The sequence below is a fragment of the Seriola dumerili genome, unplaced genomic scaffold, assembly GCF_002260705.1.
Source record: "Seriola dumerili isolate Sdu_G_001 unplaced genomic scaffold, Sdu_1.0 BDQW01000017.1, whole genome shotgun sequence".
Lineage (NCBI taxonomy): Eukaryota > Metazoa > Chordata > Actinopteri > Carangiformes > Carangidae > Seriola > Seriola dumerili.
The window spans coordinates 6,619,489-6,639,946 of record NW_019174272.1 but is presented as its reverse complement, the minus strand read 5'-3'; the positions used below and the strand labels follow the sequence as shown (position 1 = coordinate 6,639,946).

The 20,458-nt window shown below is 39.0% G+C and overlaps 1 protein-coding gene across 1 annotated transcript; it reads right to left on the bottom strand.

The window, feature by feature from the left end:
• Window positions 1–7,238: 7,238 nt before the first annotated feature.
• LOC111228343 (zinc finger and BTB domain-containing protein 34-like) lies at window positions 7,239–19,427 on the bottom strand. Its single transcript, XM_022754165.1, has 2 exons — window positions 19,341–19,427; window positions 7,239–13,408 (listed from the first exon to the last, which is right to left on the bottom strand). Exons 1-2 carry the CDS (start codon window positions 19,356–19,358, stop codon window positions 11,873–11,875), a joined length of 1,554 nt encoding a protein of 517 aa, XP_022609886.1. The 5' UTR covers window positions 19,359–19,427; the 3' UTR covers window positions 7,239–11,872.
• Window positions 19,428–20,458: the final 1,031 nt, after the last annotated feature.

Here is a 20,458-nt window from a genome sequence, read left to right as displayed (position 1 = left end):
TCTCTTGGTATAAAGCATAATAAGTAAAGTTAACAGCAGCCATAACAGCTTCGAGCTGAGTAACATTTATCCGTTTTCCTAAATTGAAAATAAGAAAACATTTGAAAGGTTGTGAATATGACTGACATAACACCACATACTTCTAAAAAGCAAGGTGTGACACTAAGATCTTATATTTCTCAGGTATCTCTCATAACTTCAAGAGACAACAAGAGACCCACTATTACTGTGACTCTGATGCACTTATTTATGCCATATCTAAGTAAAACATGAATGAATTGTGTGAAGGAAATATATGGAAGTGTGTTGGAGTACTAGACTATAGTGCAATACCTTTATTTTTTGCTTTAATTTACACTAGAAATTGTATGGAAAACACAAGTAAACCATTACAATTTCCAAGCGCAGTAGTAAATAACATTCCATTATGAAATAAATACATTTACTGTGACTCCTATCACAAAGAATATGTTATGAGACGTGGCTGCGTAAAAACGTGTCTCAAACACTATCAACTATCAATACTGTTAAGCACGGTGTTTGGGTATAGAGTCAGCGCACCACAGCATGGCAAATGAAATGTGACAGGCCTGTTAAACGAATGCATTCAGCAGTCCCCTCCACTCACAGCAGAAACCACCTTTACTTCACGATGTGTCAATGGCATTTCCAAAGACAGCTGGAAAATGCAGCAAAAATGACTTTACACTGCAATGAACCGAGCTCCATTAACGTCATATTTTGTGACCAGACTTGAGCTGGAGAAGGTTTAGACAGTTGAGAGAGCATTTGAAATCAATTTAGCATGAATTCCTGTGATGGACAACTTTGAAGACAATGTGAGATTGTCTAAAGAGACCAATTATCAACAGAGGAGAACATGTGCTATTTAAATCCTCTCACTCCAAATAAAACCTAACATACCATGTTAGCATTTTGTACTGCCAAAGTGAAGATGGATGCTTATGTGATAGTAGCCAAAACACTTGTCTTACATTAAACCGACAAACATTGGCTGCTGAAACCGGCTCATAAGTCAAAAGCTAAAAAGCTTTCTTTCCTGTGACAAAGAGACTTTGGATGGGACAAAGGAAGACATTCATCACTGTGAGTGTCACTCTTGTCAGCTGTGTTTTTACTAAAGATGGATGGGAGAGTAAATTGCACTTTGTAACAAATCCTTCTGTCTTCCAAGATAGGTCAACACTTTCTTTTATAGCGATTACATCTTGAAACCAGTATAAGTCTGCTTTGTCAATTAACCTGATTGTGGTAAAACAGAGGACGGTGTTTCATCGTCTCCATAAACAGAGACGACAGACTCTTTGGATGCTGTGTACGTCTGAGGACTCACCACGATGGAAAACCTTCAGTAAGGGTGGCCTGTGCAGCCCCCACTCCTCAACCAACATGGAAAACCATGAGCTGACACAGTGCTCACTCAGCACAAAGAGAACCGCACTTCCTGAGCGTTCAAACCTGAACCTTCAAAATTGGCCTGTATTGTTGTTTCACATCTGCAAAAGTCCATGTCCTTGTACTTTTAATAGAACCATTTTTAACTTTCCTGTGCTCCCACGAATCCTGTTCACTCCACCTTTTGAGTACAAGTAGTCATACCATGAGAGACAACTGCACAAATTATCATCAGGGGAGCTTTAACCACTCACACTTCATGCTTTCACTATGAGAAAAATGCAGGCAAGGGACTAGACATGCCACATAATTTATCATTTATTGTTAATTATTAAAAGCTCTACCAAATATCATACATGAACTGGGGTAGACACTATCGGCCTAAAAACAAATCACACCTAAAAAACGATATATGACCCTTGGATAACTACTATAACATCTATCTGAAATCATTCAGAGCTTATAACACCCTTGAACTGAAGATATCTGCACTTATGTTCAGGATATGTTAATTTTTTTACATCTAGCTCTGTGAAAGGACTGGACTGTGTAGGGGAGGAGACTTTTCCACTGTATTCTTTTCCCATTTTCCTGTGGTTGTGAACCAGGGTCACGCTGAAATAATTTTGTGCAAGTAGCCAGTACAACTACGAACTACAAATAAATAATATAATCATCAAGTGGGATTAGAATACAATAACACTAACTTTTAAACAGAATACTTCCCCCTGTGAAGACACTGAAGGGATCGAAGAACATTTTTTAAAATTTTTAATCTGTCATCTCATTTCCTTTCTCTGTTCTCTTCCTCTGTGTGATCACTCCATCTTTCTGTCATAACTCGCCACAGCCTGTCAGGATGCGCTGAGGTTACACAGCTACGCTATCATCTCAGTGTCTGGACCATTTCTTTGTCTCTGTCACTTCTTTGAAGTGGAGAATTACACTGGAGGTGACACAACAGTGACTTCATCACAACCTCTCATTGTGATTGTCTCACCGCGAGTCAGCAAAAACACATTTCTGAACACTTGGGAAACCAAACAAAATGCAGCGCAATAAAAGGTAATCAACATCTTTTTCCAAGTCATTTATTCAAACCACTCTCCACTGCTGCTGTAAAATTATTGTGATGCATATGGTTGTTATTAAGAAGGCTTCAAAATAGAAACACATAATAATGTGGTGAGCTTCTCTTTGGGAGAATAGTCACTTCATTGTTTATTACTTACATAGTGGAACTATTGAATTTGGGTTTTTTTTCCCATTTTCCAAAAGCTCAGCATCTGAACTGATTTCCAACTGTGGAGATGTGCAGATTTGCTTATAGCTTTACAGCCACATGCCATGACCACTGTTTCATGTTCTTCCAAAACGTCTGTGAGTCCTCTGCTGGGAACTCACAGGAAATCTCTTACGGATGGACAAGAGGAATTTTCCTTAGCATAATGGAAATTTTATTTTGTAAGGTATTACTGCGGCTTTTCCAGTGTTGCAGTATATGATTGCTTCAAGAAAACCTTGGTTAGCGATGCATCTCTCTTGTTAGACTAATACAAATCTTTTAGTGCATTGTATATTTGGGAACTGGACAGTGATACTTAAATTGGGTAAAGGTTACATTTTTTCCACATGCAGCCTGTGACCTTTCAAACCCTGTTCACGCTGCATTTTCATCTCTTTATCGATAATTGCTCACAGATGCAGGACACAAAGACTCACATGAAAACTTCATCGTTATCTGGCATTAGTTTATAAATCCATTAAGAAAAACTATTTTCGGCAGTGAAGTCGATTTTTGGCTGCAACCAAACATGATGCTGAAACCTTCAAATACTAAACCAAAGTGATATTATAATCACAGTGCAGGGAAGCGTTATAACTATGTACAATATGTAAAACACAGACCAGAGACAACCCCCTAGAAAACATGATGCATGTCTGTCTTAAAAGATTAAAATCACATTTACTATAAAGTATAAAGGTGACTGTATAAACTAAAAAAAATGTACTTCTTGCTGTTGTTGAATTGTTACGTACTGTGAATGGCTGCTCTATAAGAAACAAAGTGGAGTCAAACAGCTCGACACAGAAACATCAGTGCTCCGAGAGCCACTAAACCATTACTCACCCATGAGTCAAAATTACTGGAGCATAGGTCAACTCCAGTATAACAGATTGACTCAGTTTTAATACAGGAAAATGTGAGCAACATGAAAAGGCTTATATTGGGAAAAGGGGGGGGGGGGTTTCTCAGAATCTGACAAATGTTCCCCTCTCTCCGGGTTTTGGTTTATGCTGTATGTCATGCCAACTAAGCAAGGCACACTTGTCCCAACTCAACTCAGCTTTTTCATCATCCAGGTACATTCACATAACTGTGGATGTCATAGTGTGGGGAGATATACAAATCACTCATGAAAACACAGACTAACTTTATCAAATTTGCTAATTGTTTTCTAAAATAACAGTATTAGAAACAACTGTTGCATCTTAGCAATGACTATTTTTAAATGTTAGACTTTATTTTTTTTAAATAAAACATAAACTCACTAAAACTGATGCAGAAAGGTTTGGTTTTGTAACCATTTCAGGTGAGCCACAGCTTATTTATTCAGATTTGGTTTATTGAGAGTAAATTGTACATTCTAATTTAAGATTAAGGATTAGAGTGGCTACACATGAAAATTCACTTCAGATAAGTACATCAATTTTCTCTATTACTTTAGTTGGAATAGAAACACACAAATGATTCCAAAGTCAAGCAGTAAAAGTTGAAGAGTAGTAAAATTGTGAAAGAAATACTATCCCATAACATTTATTTATAAACCTATGGTATTCATATTCAGTGCTCTCTAATCTTCTCAACACTCATCCACTCAAGCCAAAAAAGAAACAAAACACTATCACCATTCAATTCATTCATTTTGTAAACTGAAAACCACATTTTTCCACACTGCACAGCTGGATGACAATGGCTATCAGGCAAATATGCAGAATTCCAGCTGTCTTTGATAGACCTTTTATCAGTTTCCCATAGTGGGAAAACAACAGGTGTTACTAGTAACAATGTCCCAGTGACTTATGTCACAGTCAAGTCACAGTGAGTCATGGATTTTACCAGGACATTAAAAATTAAGCAGGTACAACATTAATTATCTATTTATCATCTTCACCTGTGTTTTTCCTACTATGACAGGTCAATATGTCCAAGGCCCATTATAAGTAAGTTAAGCCTGGCATGTCTAGGACAATAACAGTGATCTGGACTTTTTATCAACAACACCTGAGCAAAACGACCGTTTCCAGTGGTTTCTTATTTAGAGGAGTAGTTCCTCCAGGGTAAATGAATTTGAAGGATTGTATTTTCGTTACATGTGTATAGGAACCTCTGACCTGTTTCACCTTATTCTGCCTCAGAAGCTACACTCCTTCCCAAATCTCTTGTAACATGGCAGCATTATACTTGTTCAGAGAACAGTGAGCTAATAAGATCTAGCTAATCGGCCCTTTATGCTCCATTGTCACATAGTTGTGACTATCTTTAATTCACAGTTAGATACAGTTTAATGAAGTAACAGCTTGAGTCACTTCTTCATCAGCCCTAATAACACAGTCATGTAAAGACTTAAAAGCTCCATTCATTTCACTGAGATTAGGTTTGAGGGAATGGAGAGACACATCTAGCTACTTATCTGAATTTAATCAATTAATTTGTCACATTATAAAACAACATGGCACAGAAATACTTTTGTGCTCCAGCAGCACTCAGATAAGGCAAGAGTACCTGCTCTAGGCCTCTCCTGAGCTTTGAGATACTAAGTGGTATGTAGTTTCAGGACTACGTGTGCATTGCTGTACAACTGCATGGAGGGAAATGAGGACTCACCTGTCATGTTCTAGTTGCAAAATTGCCTTTAACAAAACTAATGATCATCATATGTACAGTACATATTAACAGCATTACCAATCAGTTATTTACTCCTGTCCAACTGTTAGGGTTTGTGTTACAGAGAGCCACAATACATCATACCCATAGAATGCAGTTAAAGACCCCTGGTGGAAACATGACTGCCTCTGGTTTCCTGGCCTTGTATTTTGTGGTTCTTTTTATTCTCATATTCCACTGAACAGAGCAATTTTGCATATTATTTTAGGATCAGATGTCTGTGCAGCCATATAATGCTGTCATTTAAACAATTCGTCCAGTTTATTAGAATTTTCAGCAATTGGCGATGATTATTTTAAATGTTATTTACTGAGATTATCACTATCAGACAATATGTCACACAGAGGAATTGTACATAGTGAAACACTGAAATTCTCGTCATTGAAGTCTGTGTTAAACTGCAACAAGCAGCTTGAAAACAGAGGTCTAAACTATTTCAAGAAAATGTCAGTGAAGCACGTAGCTTGGCCAATTTGGTGGTTTATTAGTCATTTGGCTTCCTTATGGTCTTACTTTTTGTAAAACCCACAAACAGTGGTAACACTATGGGAGGCTGTTGCACAGCTGCCACTTCATGAATAAATTTCTCCCTCTGGATGCATTTTTTTACACAGTGGGGACAGGAGCCATAACACTGCTGAGGATTAAGTGGAGGATTTCACTGGAGATCCAGCAGGAGCCTGTTTGGAGATAAATTGATTTTATTACCAGCCATCTGAGACTAAAGCAATTTATTGTTTTATACTCTGCTACTTGGCCTCTGTAACGTTGTGAATGGCCTACTTTCCATGGGCACTGCCTGTAGCAAAATAGAACATGCAAGAGGAAAAGTTCTTTTCAGACATCTGGTTTTTAAGACATCTGGATTGTAATGTTTATCTCTCAAAATGTATTTAACTTAATTTTCACACCAGTGGCCTCTTATTTGGTCAAGGCTATGTTATATTAGTGACAGTTAAACAGCTCTGTTTTAAGTTACAATGGCCTAATAATCCTGAGATTATACTTCTCATTGAAGAGCAGAATTTCTTGCACTACAGATGAGTGACCTATGAGTGTGTATTTGTTATTCTCTAGCTCCCCCTGGAGGGTTAAAGTCATACTTACATCAGATATGCCTTCAGAGGGCATTCATATACAGTATTACTGCAATATCATGAATTCCATGCATGCCAGCAACACATTTTGACCTTCTTGCTGTTCAACACACAGTAAACAAGTTAATTAAAGGGTGGCTGAACAGCACAGTATTCTCTCCTCTTCCCTTTTAACACCAAATGCTTTGATCTTTGTCATTTGAGTTTTAATGCACATGTAAAAACATGAGTAAATCCACTTGTGTGAAACAAAAAAGACAAATCAGAGCCAAATCAGCGTCTTTATTTTACAAACAAACGCATTATTCTATTGACATTTTTTATATAATAAAAAAGCAATTTACAAGCTTAAGAACCAAAATGAAGCAGCACAGAATGATTATGAGTAAAATATATAATTTGAATAAATATATTTTATTTCATGCTATAAAATAAATTCATAAATGGCAATAGATACAACATCAGCTCTAGCTAGCTTCATTTACTTCATAGTTGTACAAAACAGTAGAGTTCTGAGGTTCACAGTTGGGTTGTGAGGTTGTGTGTAGAGTGGACAAAACAGGAGTTGGGGCATTTCTACTGCCATGGTTCAGTTCATGGTCTCCAGTGCTCCTCAAGCTTCAGCTCTGTGGAAAACATGGGCTCATTGAGACCTTGAGGCAGAATGCTTGGGAACCACTGACTGAGGACTTGTTTCCCCACCTGAAGAGAAGTGCACAATTATACTATGGACATAAGATGTATGTCCAATGAGACCACTTTTAACACTATATACCCTGAGTTCTAAGTTTTTTTTTTTTGCCTTGTCACCAAATACATATGAGCCAGAGACATTATAGTGCAGAGTTTAGGGAGTTGTAAAAGGAAAAGGGACGATAGCTAGGATGAGGACTTCCCCTCTGTTCCTGAACAACTACAACTACAGTCTCACCACCTGAGGAGCCAATGGAGATCACTGAACCTCAACATGACAACAGACAGCCCGCTCCTAAACAGTGGCTATATAGCCCAAAATCCCTTTCATTATTTGACACAGCTGGAGGTGAAACTCTGAACAGTGCCACTGAGTTTGATGACTGAACCACGCGCTCAGTTTTTGTGTTGCAGTTTACTGACTACCACTGGATTTTGACAGGCATTTTGAACACCAGCAAGCAACACCACATTTTCATTTATATATATTTCCTGAAGAGGAAGTCAACCTGTCCAAAGTTTCAGAAAATATATAAAAACAAATCAATATCAAATTGTCCTGGTCCTACTTCAATTCAACAGCTCCCTGACATTCAGTTTGTTTGATATATGACAGGCCAATATTTCAATAGGCTTGATGATCCCAATACACCGCTTTTAAAAAGGTTATTGCTGTTTTCATAATACACAGTGGATAGAAACTGACAGAAAAGCTATGGAAGACTTAAGATTTTTTTCTAAGCCTGTATCAGTGTTCGTAAACTACCTGAAGTGAGTTTATTATAAAAGGAATAGGACGAGCTGCAATTTCAAAAAAGTAGTCTGACAGCCTTCCCTGTAAACACTTCCTTTTGATTACTTGTGGCCCATAATGCATCTCCTGTTCCTCTCAGAGGTGTGGAACTAAGAGTTGACAAAGAGTCAATTCGAGTGTGTGTCAAGTTCAACTGGTTCTGTAGATGTGTACTATCACATAAGTAACTATAGTTCATGAAAAGCATTAAACAATTTCCCCTCCATTCGCTTATGATGAAGACATGGACTTGTTTACTCATTTGATAAGAAAAAGAAAAAAAAACCTGACTAGTCTAAAAGCACCATTTAAGGGGAGAAGGTCCCTACCAAAGTGATTGAGGCCATTATAGCTGAGTCCCTTAAGGGTAACTACACTAGACTTCCTGGATGGAATTGGTATGTAATATCAACAAAAAACCATAAGTGCACAATCGATGACACAAATACAAGAAAACTCAAGTTAAAAAATTATCCATTGGCAATTTTATACAATTTTGTGGTTGAGCGACGTGCAATTCATCTACAGTATATGGGGGTAAGCTTCTTTTTTTTTTCTTTTTTTTTTTTTTTTTTTAAATCAAGAAATATTAAGTTAATTATTAGCTAAATACCCAGACAGCTGTTCCCCTGCCAGATGCTCCGAAAGAACAGGGAGGAAGTAGATTTGTGTTTCTCATGCATCTCCTTCCTTCATTAAAATGCCTACAACTACAGTACATTGCTAAGATTGTCCTCAGTGGCTGGAGAGGAGAGGAGAGGAGGGATACAGTATAGTCTCTGAACATGGGGGCAATGGCTCGCAGGGGAGTAAGTCTGCCTCATTTGATTGTAATCAATTGCTACAAAATCAGTTAAACCTTAAAATCAGTTTTCCATCCCATGACAAAAAAAACTGAATCAAATGTTAAAAAGCAACAACAGGGGGCACAACTAAAAAATGGACAAGAATAACATGAATTAGTTTCTATTCATTCTTGGTACCACTTTACATAAATGATGTGGCCATAGTTTGTTATAATCTCTCTATTCAATCCATTTAAAAAATGAAAGAGGCACAAGAATCTAAGTGCCAGAATCTAACATGTAAAGCTTGTGGCAAGGCACTAAGTTTAAGATGCCACTTTTTGTGAAGTATTCTCTCTGTTGTTTACATTGGCTTTAAACAATTACAATTGCACAACTTTTATATTGTCAGCTTTTGTATGGCTTAATATATGATATTATTTATGACTTTGCTGCTTAATGTCTTCTTAGCAAATTGTTCAAATTTTACACAACTGATTGTTATAAGCTGGGAAACGTACATTCCTTGCAAATAGCAATGAACTAATCCTACATTAAATTAAGAACCTATTCTTCTTAATAAGCAGTCAATTATGCAATACAGTCAAAATTTCCTGTTATAAATTACCTATTAGTCTTTGGTGTGAAGTCTTGGCACAAAATTGTTTTAGAAGTTTGTACCTATTACTCACAAAACATTACTGACAATAATGCAAGACAGTACGCATCTCCTCCTTTTTTTCTTGGTGAAGGGAAAGAATCATCACAGGCAAAATCAAACTAATCAGTGACTGATTTTGGTGAGGTCAGATCAGCTGTCAAACCTGCACATCACATCAGCGGCTGACAGAAATAAACTTGACTTCGTAAACATTCATCTAAAAAGTACTGTAGAGGTTGACAGACTGTGGCTGATGACGGCCAAAAGTGTTTGTGATAAATCCGTACACAAAAAGATAACGAAAAGCTAGCTATACCGATTTTTGCAAAATTCCCTAAATTTTGGATTGCAATCTTAACTGAGTGAAGTCGATGACAGCACATTCAGTGGAATAAAAAGGACTGCACTCTTGACGAAACATTAGACATAAGCAACAATATTCTCCCACCCACACAAAGTAGAAAATTATATGAAAACTGTAAAATAATCAAACTCAATTTCATTGACACAAATTCAGCATGGACCAGACGGGACAAAATAAAAGCATTTAGCAGGTGCTCTTCAAAAAAGGCAATAAGCAGCTGGATAGCAAACAAGAAAGCAGGACAGCACAAAAAGGACCACCCAGCTGAGCTTTAAATTTGCAGAATATGATCATCAATCAGGCCTTCTAAGTGCCTTTAAGTATTTACTGTGAATGTAGATTATTTTAAATCAGAATGGAAATAAACCCAAGTCTCTATATGCTAAAAACATCCCCAACCCTGATCCCCATGGTTCAAATAATATAGATAAAATACAATGTTGCCATATGTATGACTTGTAGCCAATAGTATTCATGTGATTGCAGAGTCTTAACAAAGTTTACAACATTTTTTTCTCAGAGGTAAAATTGCTTCTATGAAGCAAGTACTACTCTGACACTGCTGCTGCTGCATCAGAATTAAGACAGAGATTAGCACATTTTATCGCTGGAACAGCTCCCATCCCACCCACTAACTCTGCAAAGTGCATAAATACTTTGGATCGCCAGCTACCTATAACATCATTTACCTCTTAGCCTTAATCTAGCTATGCTGCATCTATGTCAACGCCATAAAGTAGGACTGATAAAATAAATCTGCATTTAACCCCAACCAATGCAGAGAACAAATATCACAGATCAATCGTCCCACCTTAAAAGGTAGGACAAAATGAGAAAAAAGGAAACAAACCAATAGCTCTTCCAAATAATGTAGGAAAACCCATGTCAAAATGGCTGAGATTCCTTTGTTCTTTCTGTTTGCATATTATTCAGACTTGTATACTATAATGTTTTATGTGAACAGATCCAGGGATGTTCCTCCTGTGCTGAGTTGACAACGAGTACTCTTGTCTCGGTTAGGCGTTAAGAGTATTAACCTAGAAGCCTATCTCAGGACAAAACACATACAATAGTTCGGTATAAATCTGCCATCAGAGTATAGAGGAATATAAACGATTTCACTGTATGGACGTAATTCACCCATTACATGGATGACAGCATCTAAAACCACCTTGGCCAACAGAGTGAGATCTCCAGTAGTGATGAGAGATAAAAATCTTTTGTGTTTTGTAGAACAAACGTTATGAGAGAGCAAAATCATATCTTGAAAAGTATGTAGGGCCATTCTCTTACTCTGTTCTTCGCATTTGCCAAAAACAAACACACAAGTAAGCTAGCAAATTTAATGCACTCCTAACAAAGCACCTTCTTGATCATCATTTTAACCTGGCTGACCGTGAAACAACTGAAAAGGACTTTGTCCCTAATCCATACAATCAGCAAGGAACATTTCCTTTAAGTATCAAGGCTTTGTGTTAATATTCTTTACAGGGTTTGGCAATAAGATACTGTACATATAACCTAAAACGGATTCCAAACGGTGAACACATCTGTGCCTGGTAGGTTCTTGGCTATGAGGTAGAACCTGGTGAGTTTCATTTAAGTTAAAATACTGTCTGTTATGAATATGTAGTTGCATCATGAGGTATTGAACGGATATGTCACACGAAGCTTTGCACTGGCAGAAAAATCATTCCTTGTGAGTAAGTGACCTCCTGTGGCCACATGTGCAAAAACAGGTCAGGTAAAAAGGTGATATGACAAGCATCTTACTAGAGCTTTCACATTATCAATTATTGCAACATGCCTATATAACTCTGTAAATATGTTTTAAAAAACATTGAAAGATAAAAAGAGAAATCAATTAGGGGGTCTTGATTATTCTGACCACCTCAAAAATAGTAAATTGTGACTCCCTTTGCTTGAAAGAATCATATTTCTATAAAGCACCCATTTGCTCTCTGCATTCAATAACTAACTTTCACAAAATTGACAGAAACCCTTGATGCAAGAAATGTCCATAGTAGAGGGAGCTGATTCAAAAAGAAAAAAAGTCCTTTAACGTGTGTTGAAATAAACTTTTTTTTTTCTTTTAAAGCTTCCTTAACCTGGACCTAAAAATCACATCTTGATGCTTGAGCCTCCTCTGGACTGCATTTTGAACTTTCCTCCATATCATTGGCTGGTGCCTCTTCTGCATATTGCGCCTCGAAAGCCATCCCCTCAGACGTATCCACTTGGTCCTTCTGACCTGAGCTTCCCTCCGTCCTCTCTGGAGAGTCCATGTGGTTGCTGCCCTCTGTTGCTCCCATGTGCTTCTTCCTCAGGTGCTGGTTAAGGGTGCCCTGAAATGGGAAGCATTTGCCACAGATCTGACAGTGGAAGGGCTTGTTGTCTGTGTGGCCACGGATGTGGTACTCCAGCTGGTCTTTTCTTGTGTACTTCTTGCCACAGAATTTGCAAACAAATGGAGTGATTCCCATGTGCAGGCGCATGTGGCGGTCCAGGCTCCCTTTCTGATTGAAGGTCTTTCCACAGTAGATGCAAATGAGTCTCTCATTGTAGGGGTACCACTGGCTCCGTAGGCTACGCTCTCGCACGTCGTTCTCCAACCCTGTGGGTCCCACAGCTGATTCGCTTTCTTCTGAGCCTGGCTTGACGTGACTCAGCACCCCTGCTGGAATGGCCAGGGGGCGCTTCGCCCTGGCTCGCCCACCTCTGTAGCCACTGAGCATGGAGCGGGAAGGACTAGAGCTGCTAAGGTTGACAAAGGACGGGGAGGACAGCCCTGAGTAAGAATAGGCAGCAGGCTGGATGACAGGGCAATAAGAACCCACACTAACAGCCAATACCTGTTCTCCATCCACCAACTCTGTGTGGTAACCATCATCACCAGCTGATGAGCTATCTGAGTAAGTGGGCCTGTCGGTCTTCTCTATCTTCACGTGCACATCTGTTACTTGCCCATCTTTGCCGATCAGTTCCACTTGCTCTGTCTCTCCCTCCATGGGAGTATCATGCTCTGACACACTATCACTACTGCCACGGTCCGACTGGCCTTCCTCTTGTTGCTGCCGCCCCCGGCCCAAGCCATGTCCTGTTTGACTCTGCCGGGAGTAGTAAGGGGGGGAGATCTGGGTAGGGTTTACAAAGAGGTTGCTGTCATTGACCCCATTCCGGCTGGTCTGCGAGTCGTCTTTCTCTGGGCTGCAGACACTAACTGGGAGGCTGATCTTGGAGTGGATGCTCTCCAGGATTTGGGTACACTTGTCAATGATGGCCTGCATCTGCAGAAAGCTGGCAGCAGTGAGGAAACTGATAATATCCTTGAGCTGCAGGGACATGTGACCTGTGTAGCAGAATGCAAGAAGCTGTTCAAACACCTCAGGGCTTTTGATGACCGAGATGGAAAGGCCACTCATGGTGCTGAGAGCTGAGTGGTCACGAAAGTAGGGTGAACTAGCTGCCAGCACAGCCTTGTGGGCTCGAAATGGCTGCCCTTGAATGTGAACAATGATGTCACACAGCTTCCCTTGCAGCCGCAGCTCATTGAGCTGGGTCAGAACAGTGTTACTGAACTCCGGCACATCGAACTCGATGTAGCTGCCGTCGTCCATTTCTTGGATATGTTTCTCCAGCTTGTCGACAACCTGATGGGGAAAAAAAAGATAAAGCATTAGGTTTTGAAAGACTGTTTGCAATGTATTGCTACATTTTTACAATTTCACAGTTAAGAAAATGTTATTATACATTATAAATAATACAAATGAGAAAGGAGGTTGTTTTAGATGAACATTTGATACAGGCTTACTTTATACAGTATTGTTTAAAACAAATACTAAGCCAAATGAAACAATATTGAACACATCACAGCAAACACATCTTCCTTAACTCAAGTTTAAAATAATTTGTAGTATTTGTTTTTTTTTAATCTTTAGACACAGACCTAGGCAATACAAATGATATTATACCATATTTTGTGAGACAATATAAATTTCTCAACCTTCTGAGATTTTGCCTGTCCTGAACTGTACCTTCAATATCTCTGGTTGTATTGGCCCATTCATGGAGGATTTTATCCATACTACAAACTACTGTCATTTATGGTAATTAACTTTACTGTTAATGTCATCTGGCTGTCAAAAGTGGCATCATCAAAGTATTGGGATGGCACATACTAAACATTATAAAGTCCGACAATATCATTATCTCTCAATCCCAAAGATAAAAAACAAAAGACATCTGCTTAACCACAACAGGTAACCCGAACTCATTTTGTTGTAGATTTACAACGAGAAAATCTCCAAACATTACACATAAAGCATACAGACGTGTTTTCATAATGGCTCCAATATACATTTTAACCATGTAGCAGATCATTTTTTTTCACAGCAACATATAGATAATGCAAGGAGAATGCTGAAAATACTGTCTGTTTTCTTGGGATCACACCACATAAACAGCATAAAGTGCAAATATTAGAGGGACGGAGAGAACAAGGGAGACGAGGTTATCCAAAGATAAAATTCTCAATTTGAAAATTAATCTCCCTATATTTGAGCCGTCATTTTATTTGTTATTTATTAACATGTTTTATCTGTTATCCATTTAATCCTTGTCGTTACTGTTTAACAGGAAATAGGGCGTAAGTTAAAGAAACATTAGCAACTGATGGAACACATTGTACTAGTATTCACACCTACTGTTGTGAAGCATAACAGTCATACAGGTATACGTATGTAATGTATTTGGCAGAGAAAGAAGAAAATCTGGTTCTACACAGAAGGGCCGCATGCACTTGTGCAAGTGTTCTTGAATCTCTCCTCTCTTTGAAGCCTCTCTTATTAATCAAAGAGTGTCGGTAACAAGACTGAAACAACTTTTGCATATTTGTGGATAATTTTCATCCTCTCATTCCTGATGAACACACTTTGACAAGCTTTGACACATCTTGTGAAAATGATCAGTGATCAAATTATCAAATCATCCAATTCAGGTCATAGCTACACCAGTGGCATACTACCCTGACATATATACAGACTTGTGCTGGTTGATAAATGATTAACCGACATTGGCCCTGCCTTCTCCGCAGAACATGTTAAACGAAACTGTGGAACACTGCAACTGTGAGATCTAATTCTATAGTACCTACTGTGTAATTCTGTGTTTGTAAAAGCAAATACTTCTGTGTTGCAAAACCTCAGTATGTGTCCTTTCTCCAGCTTACCCCCCCCCACTCCATCTGCCCTTCTCCCATCTCTCCCTCTGCACCTCCTCCTCCTAAACCCCTCCTGCCCCTCGCTGGCAATTCAGCATGATCTTCCGCGCACTGAATCCCTGTCAGCACTTTGGGAACGTAAACGCTTTCTCCAGTTGCCAAAGCCTGCCAAGACACCTGTCCAACTAACCATATGTTCTCATCCTGGCACAGGCGAGGGAAAGATGGATCAGAACAGAGAGAATTGTAACAAGGTGTGCATTATTTTTACTCCCCTTTACCAAAGAGAACATGCTCATACACTAAAACATATCACTGATGGCTGCCAACAGCATGCATAGTAGATGGAGCCAAGTAGAAGGGCAGCCAAAGAATGCATTCTCAGTAGTTGAGATGCACATGCTGGGTGAGGGTCACATGCTTGGCTCACGTGGGAAAACTGAAAATGTTAAAACTCAGCTCAAAAATTCCATCTGCTGCTCAAGTTCCCTGTCTGGTAATAAACCTGTTTGACACAGCTGCTTCATGTAGGTACATAGAAAGGATGCTGAGTATCTTGTGATAGTTTGGCTGACCAAAAGATCAGCATAACTGTAGTGGAAAGACATCACCCACAGCCGCAGAGTCTTATATGAAGTCTCTAATAACTTTGCCATGTCACTCAAAAAACAAAAAAAAAAAAACAGTAGAAGATAAATCAAAGTCAGCAGGTAAGCACTGTATGCTTTCTTCAACATCAGCAGCATTTCACCAACTTTGAAAAACAGCTTGTGGGGAGGACCAGATCCAGAACAGAACTGCTTAACAAGCAAAGGTTAGGGGAGCAATTTAAAACAGATAGTACAAAACAAGATAAAAATAGACCAGATTGGGATACATTAAAGGGAGGGTATGATGTGAGGAACTTTGCTGGTGTAAGAATAACATGCATTGTGGAAATTGTTAAAGCTTAGTGGGAGCTCAGTATGCAGAGCTAAATATTGTATGCTTAGCCTTCGGGTGTGTTCTCTTATTTGATTTGTTCTGGCTGAGTAACTGGAAAACCAGGAAAGGGTCTTTTTTCTTCTCAGCTTATTCACATGTTTATAAAATGAACACAAGTGAAAGTCTTAAAAGGTGATATATTGTAGAAAGTAAGATTTCTATATCTTTTTGAATGATAAAGTAGGTCGAGGTGTTATACCTTAAACAGTAAATACTGTTAAAGTATTAAACCGCTCAATCAGTGGCAAAATGGATACAGCCTACATTCACAAACTGTGACTTAAACGAGCCGTCAGGACTTACGTATCTTTGTGATGTCACAACTATACAGTCACTGCCCTCAGCCATGCCCCCAGCACAGCCCACCTGGACCCATAGTCCACTTTATTAACAACACAACACAAAGCGGTCATTCCATTGCTGAGTTAGCAAGCTATAAGACAGAAAAGCGCACCGCCATCCCAAGGATAGTAATATTAGAAACCAGTGGTTTAAGTTTTTTTTCCCCAAATTAGCGGAGCATTTTAGTCCAAATTTGGCCGTCTGTTCGGCTCATTTCAGCGATGACTGACCATCGCCACTTGCATTTACCAGTGAGTTTTACCAAGGTGCAGCAGTGGGCTACAACAATCACTCAGAAAACCTTCAGCCAACCATTAAAGGGCCTCTGAAACACACACAAAACACCTTGCTAGAGTTCCAAAGAGAAGTGTGGGAGAAGAGATGTAAAACTATTTTCAGATGATTTTTGGTACTTAAAACCACAAATGTATCTTTTTATGGATAACAACACTTTAAATAAAGCACTGGAAATGTGTAAAATATGGGACATTTAAAAGACCTCATTTATTCTTTTTCTACACCATATTGATTCTTAACCTTGCTGTATTAAAAAAACATTCATTCATAAAAACTGAATAGAACTGGCCAAGTTCTTGTTGGTGACACAGTGCTGCTCAAGGCTAACACTCGAAAAGAAACAGATAGGTGTGTTTTGGGGATTAATGGAAAAAAAGACACAACAAACAAACAAAAAGGCATCCGCAAAGACAGCCAAATGTTTTCTTGTCATCTCCAACACCTGTATTCACTGGAAGCAACAACGGATGCATTCAGATGAGAGTAACTAGTGGAAAAGGAACCTATCTACAACATAAGAGTACTCTGACTCTGGCCTCCATAACTGGTGCTTTCCTTCTGCAGAAGTTGTCCTGCATTCTGTCAAGGGTCAGCCCTGACAAATTTACCACCTCTTTTTTGCAGCATGACAGTGCTTTTAATGATCACCACTAATAGTTAAGCTGTCATCCTAAAACACTGTCTTTTCACCTAGAGCCACCCTGCAGTGATTACACTGTTACAATTCCAGTTGGCAGTGATAATGTAGTCTCCACCAAATACCACCAAATGGTCAGGATTTACTTGAGGTGGACCATAATTTAATATAGGTAGCCACCATTTGCTGTTGTAATGCAGGAAAAACAAAAACGTATGAATGTTTTTCAGATTTAGTCTTCTTCTTCTTCAGATAGGTTTTCTACACATCCAAAATCATATAAAAGATATTCACCTATCAGGCACAACATTAAAACTGGTAACTGGGTTTAATGCTGCAGCCAATCAGTGTATCAGTAAATATATATAAAATAAACATTTTGAATCACAATAGGAGTTGAACCTTTTACCCTGTGATTCAGAAAACATTACTCAATAAAGCAACATTTAAACCAATAATTAGGTAATGAATATCGCAATATCATGAGCAGAAAACATAATTTTAAAGATTGCCAAAAATATCAGGGGAAAATAATGCTCTTTGCAAATGTACAGAGCGTGGCACATGGTACCTGCTACTGACAAAGTTACTATAAACCATAACCACTGCACTCATACCCCAACAATTTCTGAATTACCAGATTACCACAATAGACCTCACAAGAGTCCAATTTTCATCAGAGATCAATTTATGCACCTGGCATCTATATTCCTTGTTTTGCCCAATCACTAATTTCAGCCAGTGGTTAAAACCAATACAGTTTTACTGCTTATCCCAAACAGAAACAAGGCTATAAAAAAGGTAGGTTGAATGGGTGCAAAACCATAATGTCTACTCATGTAAAAGTCGAAATTGCTTTGGCTCGACTCTGTTCTGACATGCCTTATAGTTAAAATATTTGGACTGGTTTCAGATGCAGTTGTTCCGGAATAATGTGTTTTTGGTTTCAAACTGGGTTGTTAATGCAGCAGAATAGGAGATTTCAAAGCAAATGGATGTCACAGAAATAGTACTAAACACAGTCCTTGGTGACCTAGGTGAACCCAGGTGTACTGAAAGACCTGCCATGTTCCTGCACTTTGTCCTTTCCTGCCATACCATCCTTGTATAATTACTTCACAGGTACATTAGCTGTTACCAAGAGCATTGTTAATACTGGTATCTTTCGATTTTAAGCGTAACAGATGCCAAATGAAAAAAAACGTTGTTGGTTCAGGTCAGTTTCTGACACGCTGAAAACATAAGGGCCTGATACCATCCCTTACACGAACGGTGGGATTACAGTACGATTTATTATTGCGACTTTTAGCGACACATTTACTTATGCTAGCTTTATCATGCATGGACATTGGGGACATTAGCATGTACATTTGATCCCATCGTACGTGTACACAACGCCGATACACCGGGGAGTAAACGTGCGGGGTTTCAAACTTTGTTGCAAACCATTCTGGTAGTACTTTAGGTAGCTAGTGATAGGGGGTCCACGTAGCGGAGCTGCTAACGTTGGCATTAGCCTGAACATGACATCCACCTGCTTCTTGTTTTGTTGTCTGCAAAACTTCTCGTTTCTTCGATAACTTGCAGTTAGGTTAACGTTCGTTAAAACATCGGTTCACGGGGCCGATACACCCAACTATCAAGCAGCACACAAGCACTCGCTAACCAGCTATATTAGCTAGCACAGCCTAAAACCGAGCAATTGTTTCAGAAAAATGCGTAACTTTTATTCTGACTTCACTCTTGAACGCACGGTGGATTAGTTTACAATTTAGTCACATTTTCTCTGCCTATACAAAAGCTTGACAACATTGTACAGTTAAGTAGCTAAGTTACAACATCGAACGCGGGTGCAAACTATGTCGGCTGTCATATGAAATAGCTAGTATGCTACCTAGCTTAGCTCGCAACTGTTCCATGTCAGCCAGGGCTACGTAGCGACCGATGCTAAGTAGCGGCTAACGCTTCCTAGCAGGTAGTTGCTAGCGTACGGTCGCACGCAATTATTTGCTCGTTACTTAAACTGTAAGATCAAAGACGTGCCGACATTACAGACACATTATGGTCACTAGTTCAAGCCAAAGTTGAAGTCCAGCAAACTCACCGTCTTGCAGATTAGCATTAAACGTTGTCCATTCCCCTCAGTAGTTCGCTAACACTACAGCCAGGCCTCCCCCCCTCTCCAGTCCAGATGTGTCAGACAGTTGCTGCTGCAATTTTTGCATCAACAGGAAGTGTTCTTTTGGCTCTTTGCATTCATTCTATCAGTGTGTTTTGCAGCAGCCCCTCCCTGGCTCATGTCAGTGTTATGTACAGAGACATCGTGTACTTAATATACAACGTGATGGAGAACATATACAGGCGCAAAAATAAATGTTAAGTAGCCTACAGTCGGTTTCCAATTTGTTTCCAGCAGATTAATGTTGCCATACTCATACTCTTATCTACTGACTAAACCTATACCATGATAGTATACATACGTCAGTTTCATCTGCTTCCACTTTACAACACTGACAGTGGGAGGGAACACTGAATGACAAAATCCACGTTTATTTAGTGTATTGATCTCTGTTGTGTAAATGTTTATTGTATCACTATCAACTTTTGTCATTTAAATCTGAGAGGATAGTGCTCCATACCTTTCCAGCCCAGCTATGCACCTGTGCAGTTGCCTACCCCCAAACCCACCACCACCCCCCCACCCACACACACACACACACACACACACACACACGCACACACACACACACACACACACACACACACACACACACACACGTGCGTTATTATATTATGAAAAGTTAAAACATTGGTAACATTTACTCTCTCTTAATGATATATACTGAATTTATTCTTCGTATTATTTCCTTAGACCCACAAACAGAAGGTAGCATTAAATTATCACCAAGAGACAGCAGGAACTGTGGTATTGCGCCCCTTAAATTAAGATGAGCAGAGTCGTGTCACTGTCACAACTTAAAAGGCATTGGTCAACTCATTAGATGCTTTGATAGTCACATTGTAATTTAATGTAGTTTTTCAGCCATTTGTTGTGTTCAATAAGTACAATAGTAATAATAAGTTTTTTGGAATGAGTTACATAATCACTTTTCATGAACGCAAAATAAATCCATTCAGTTCTTTATAGATACCACAAAGGGGCGCCAGAGACTAAATTGATGGTGAAACTCAAACTTTGCACCCCAATCCTCCCTTTCATTA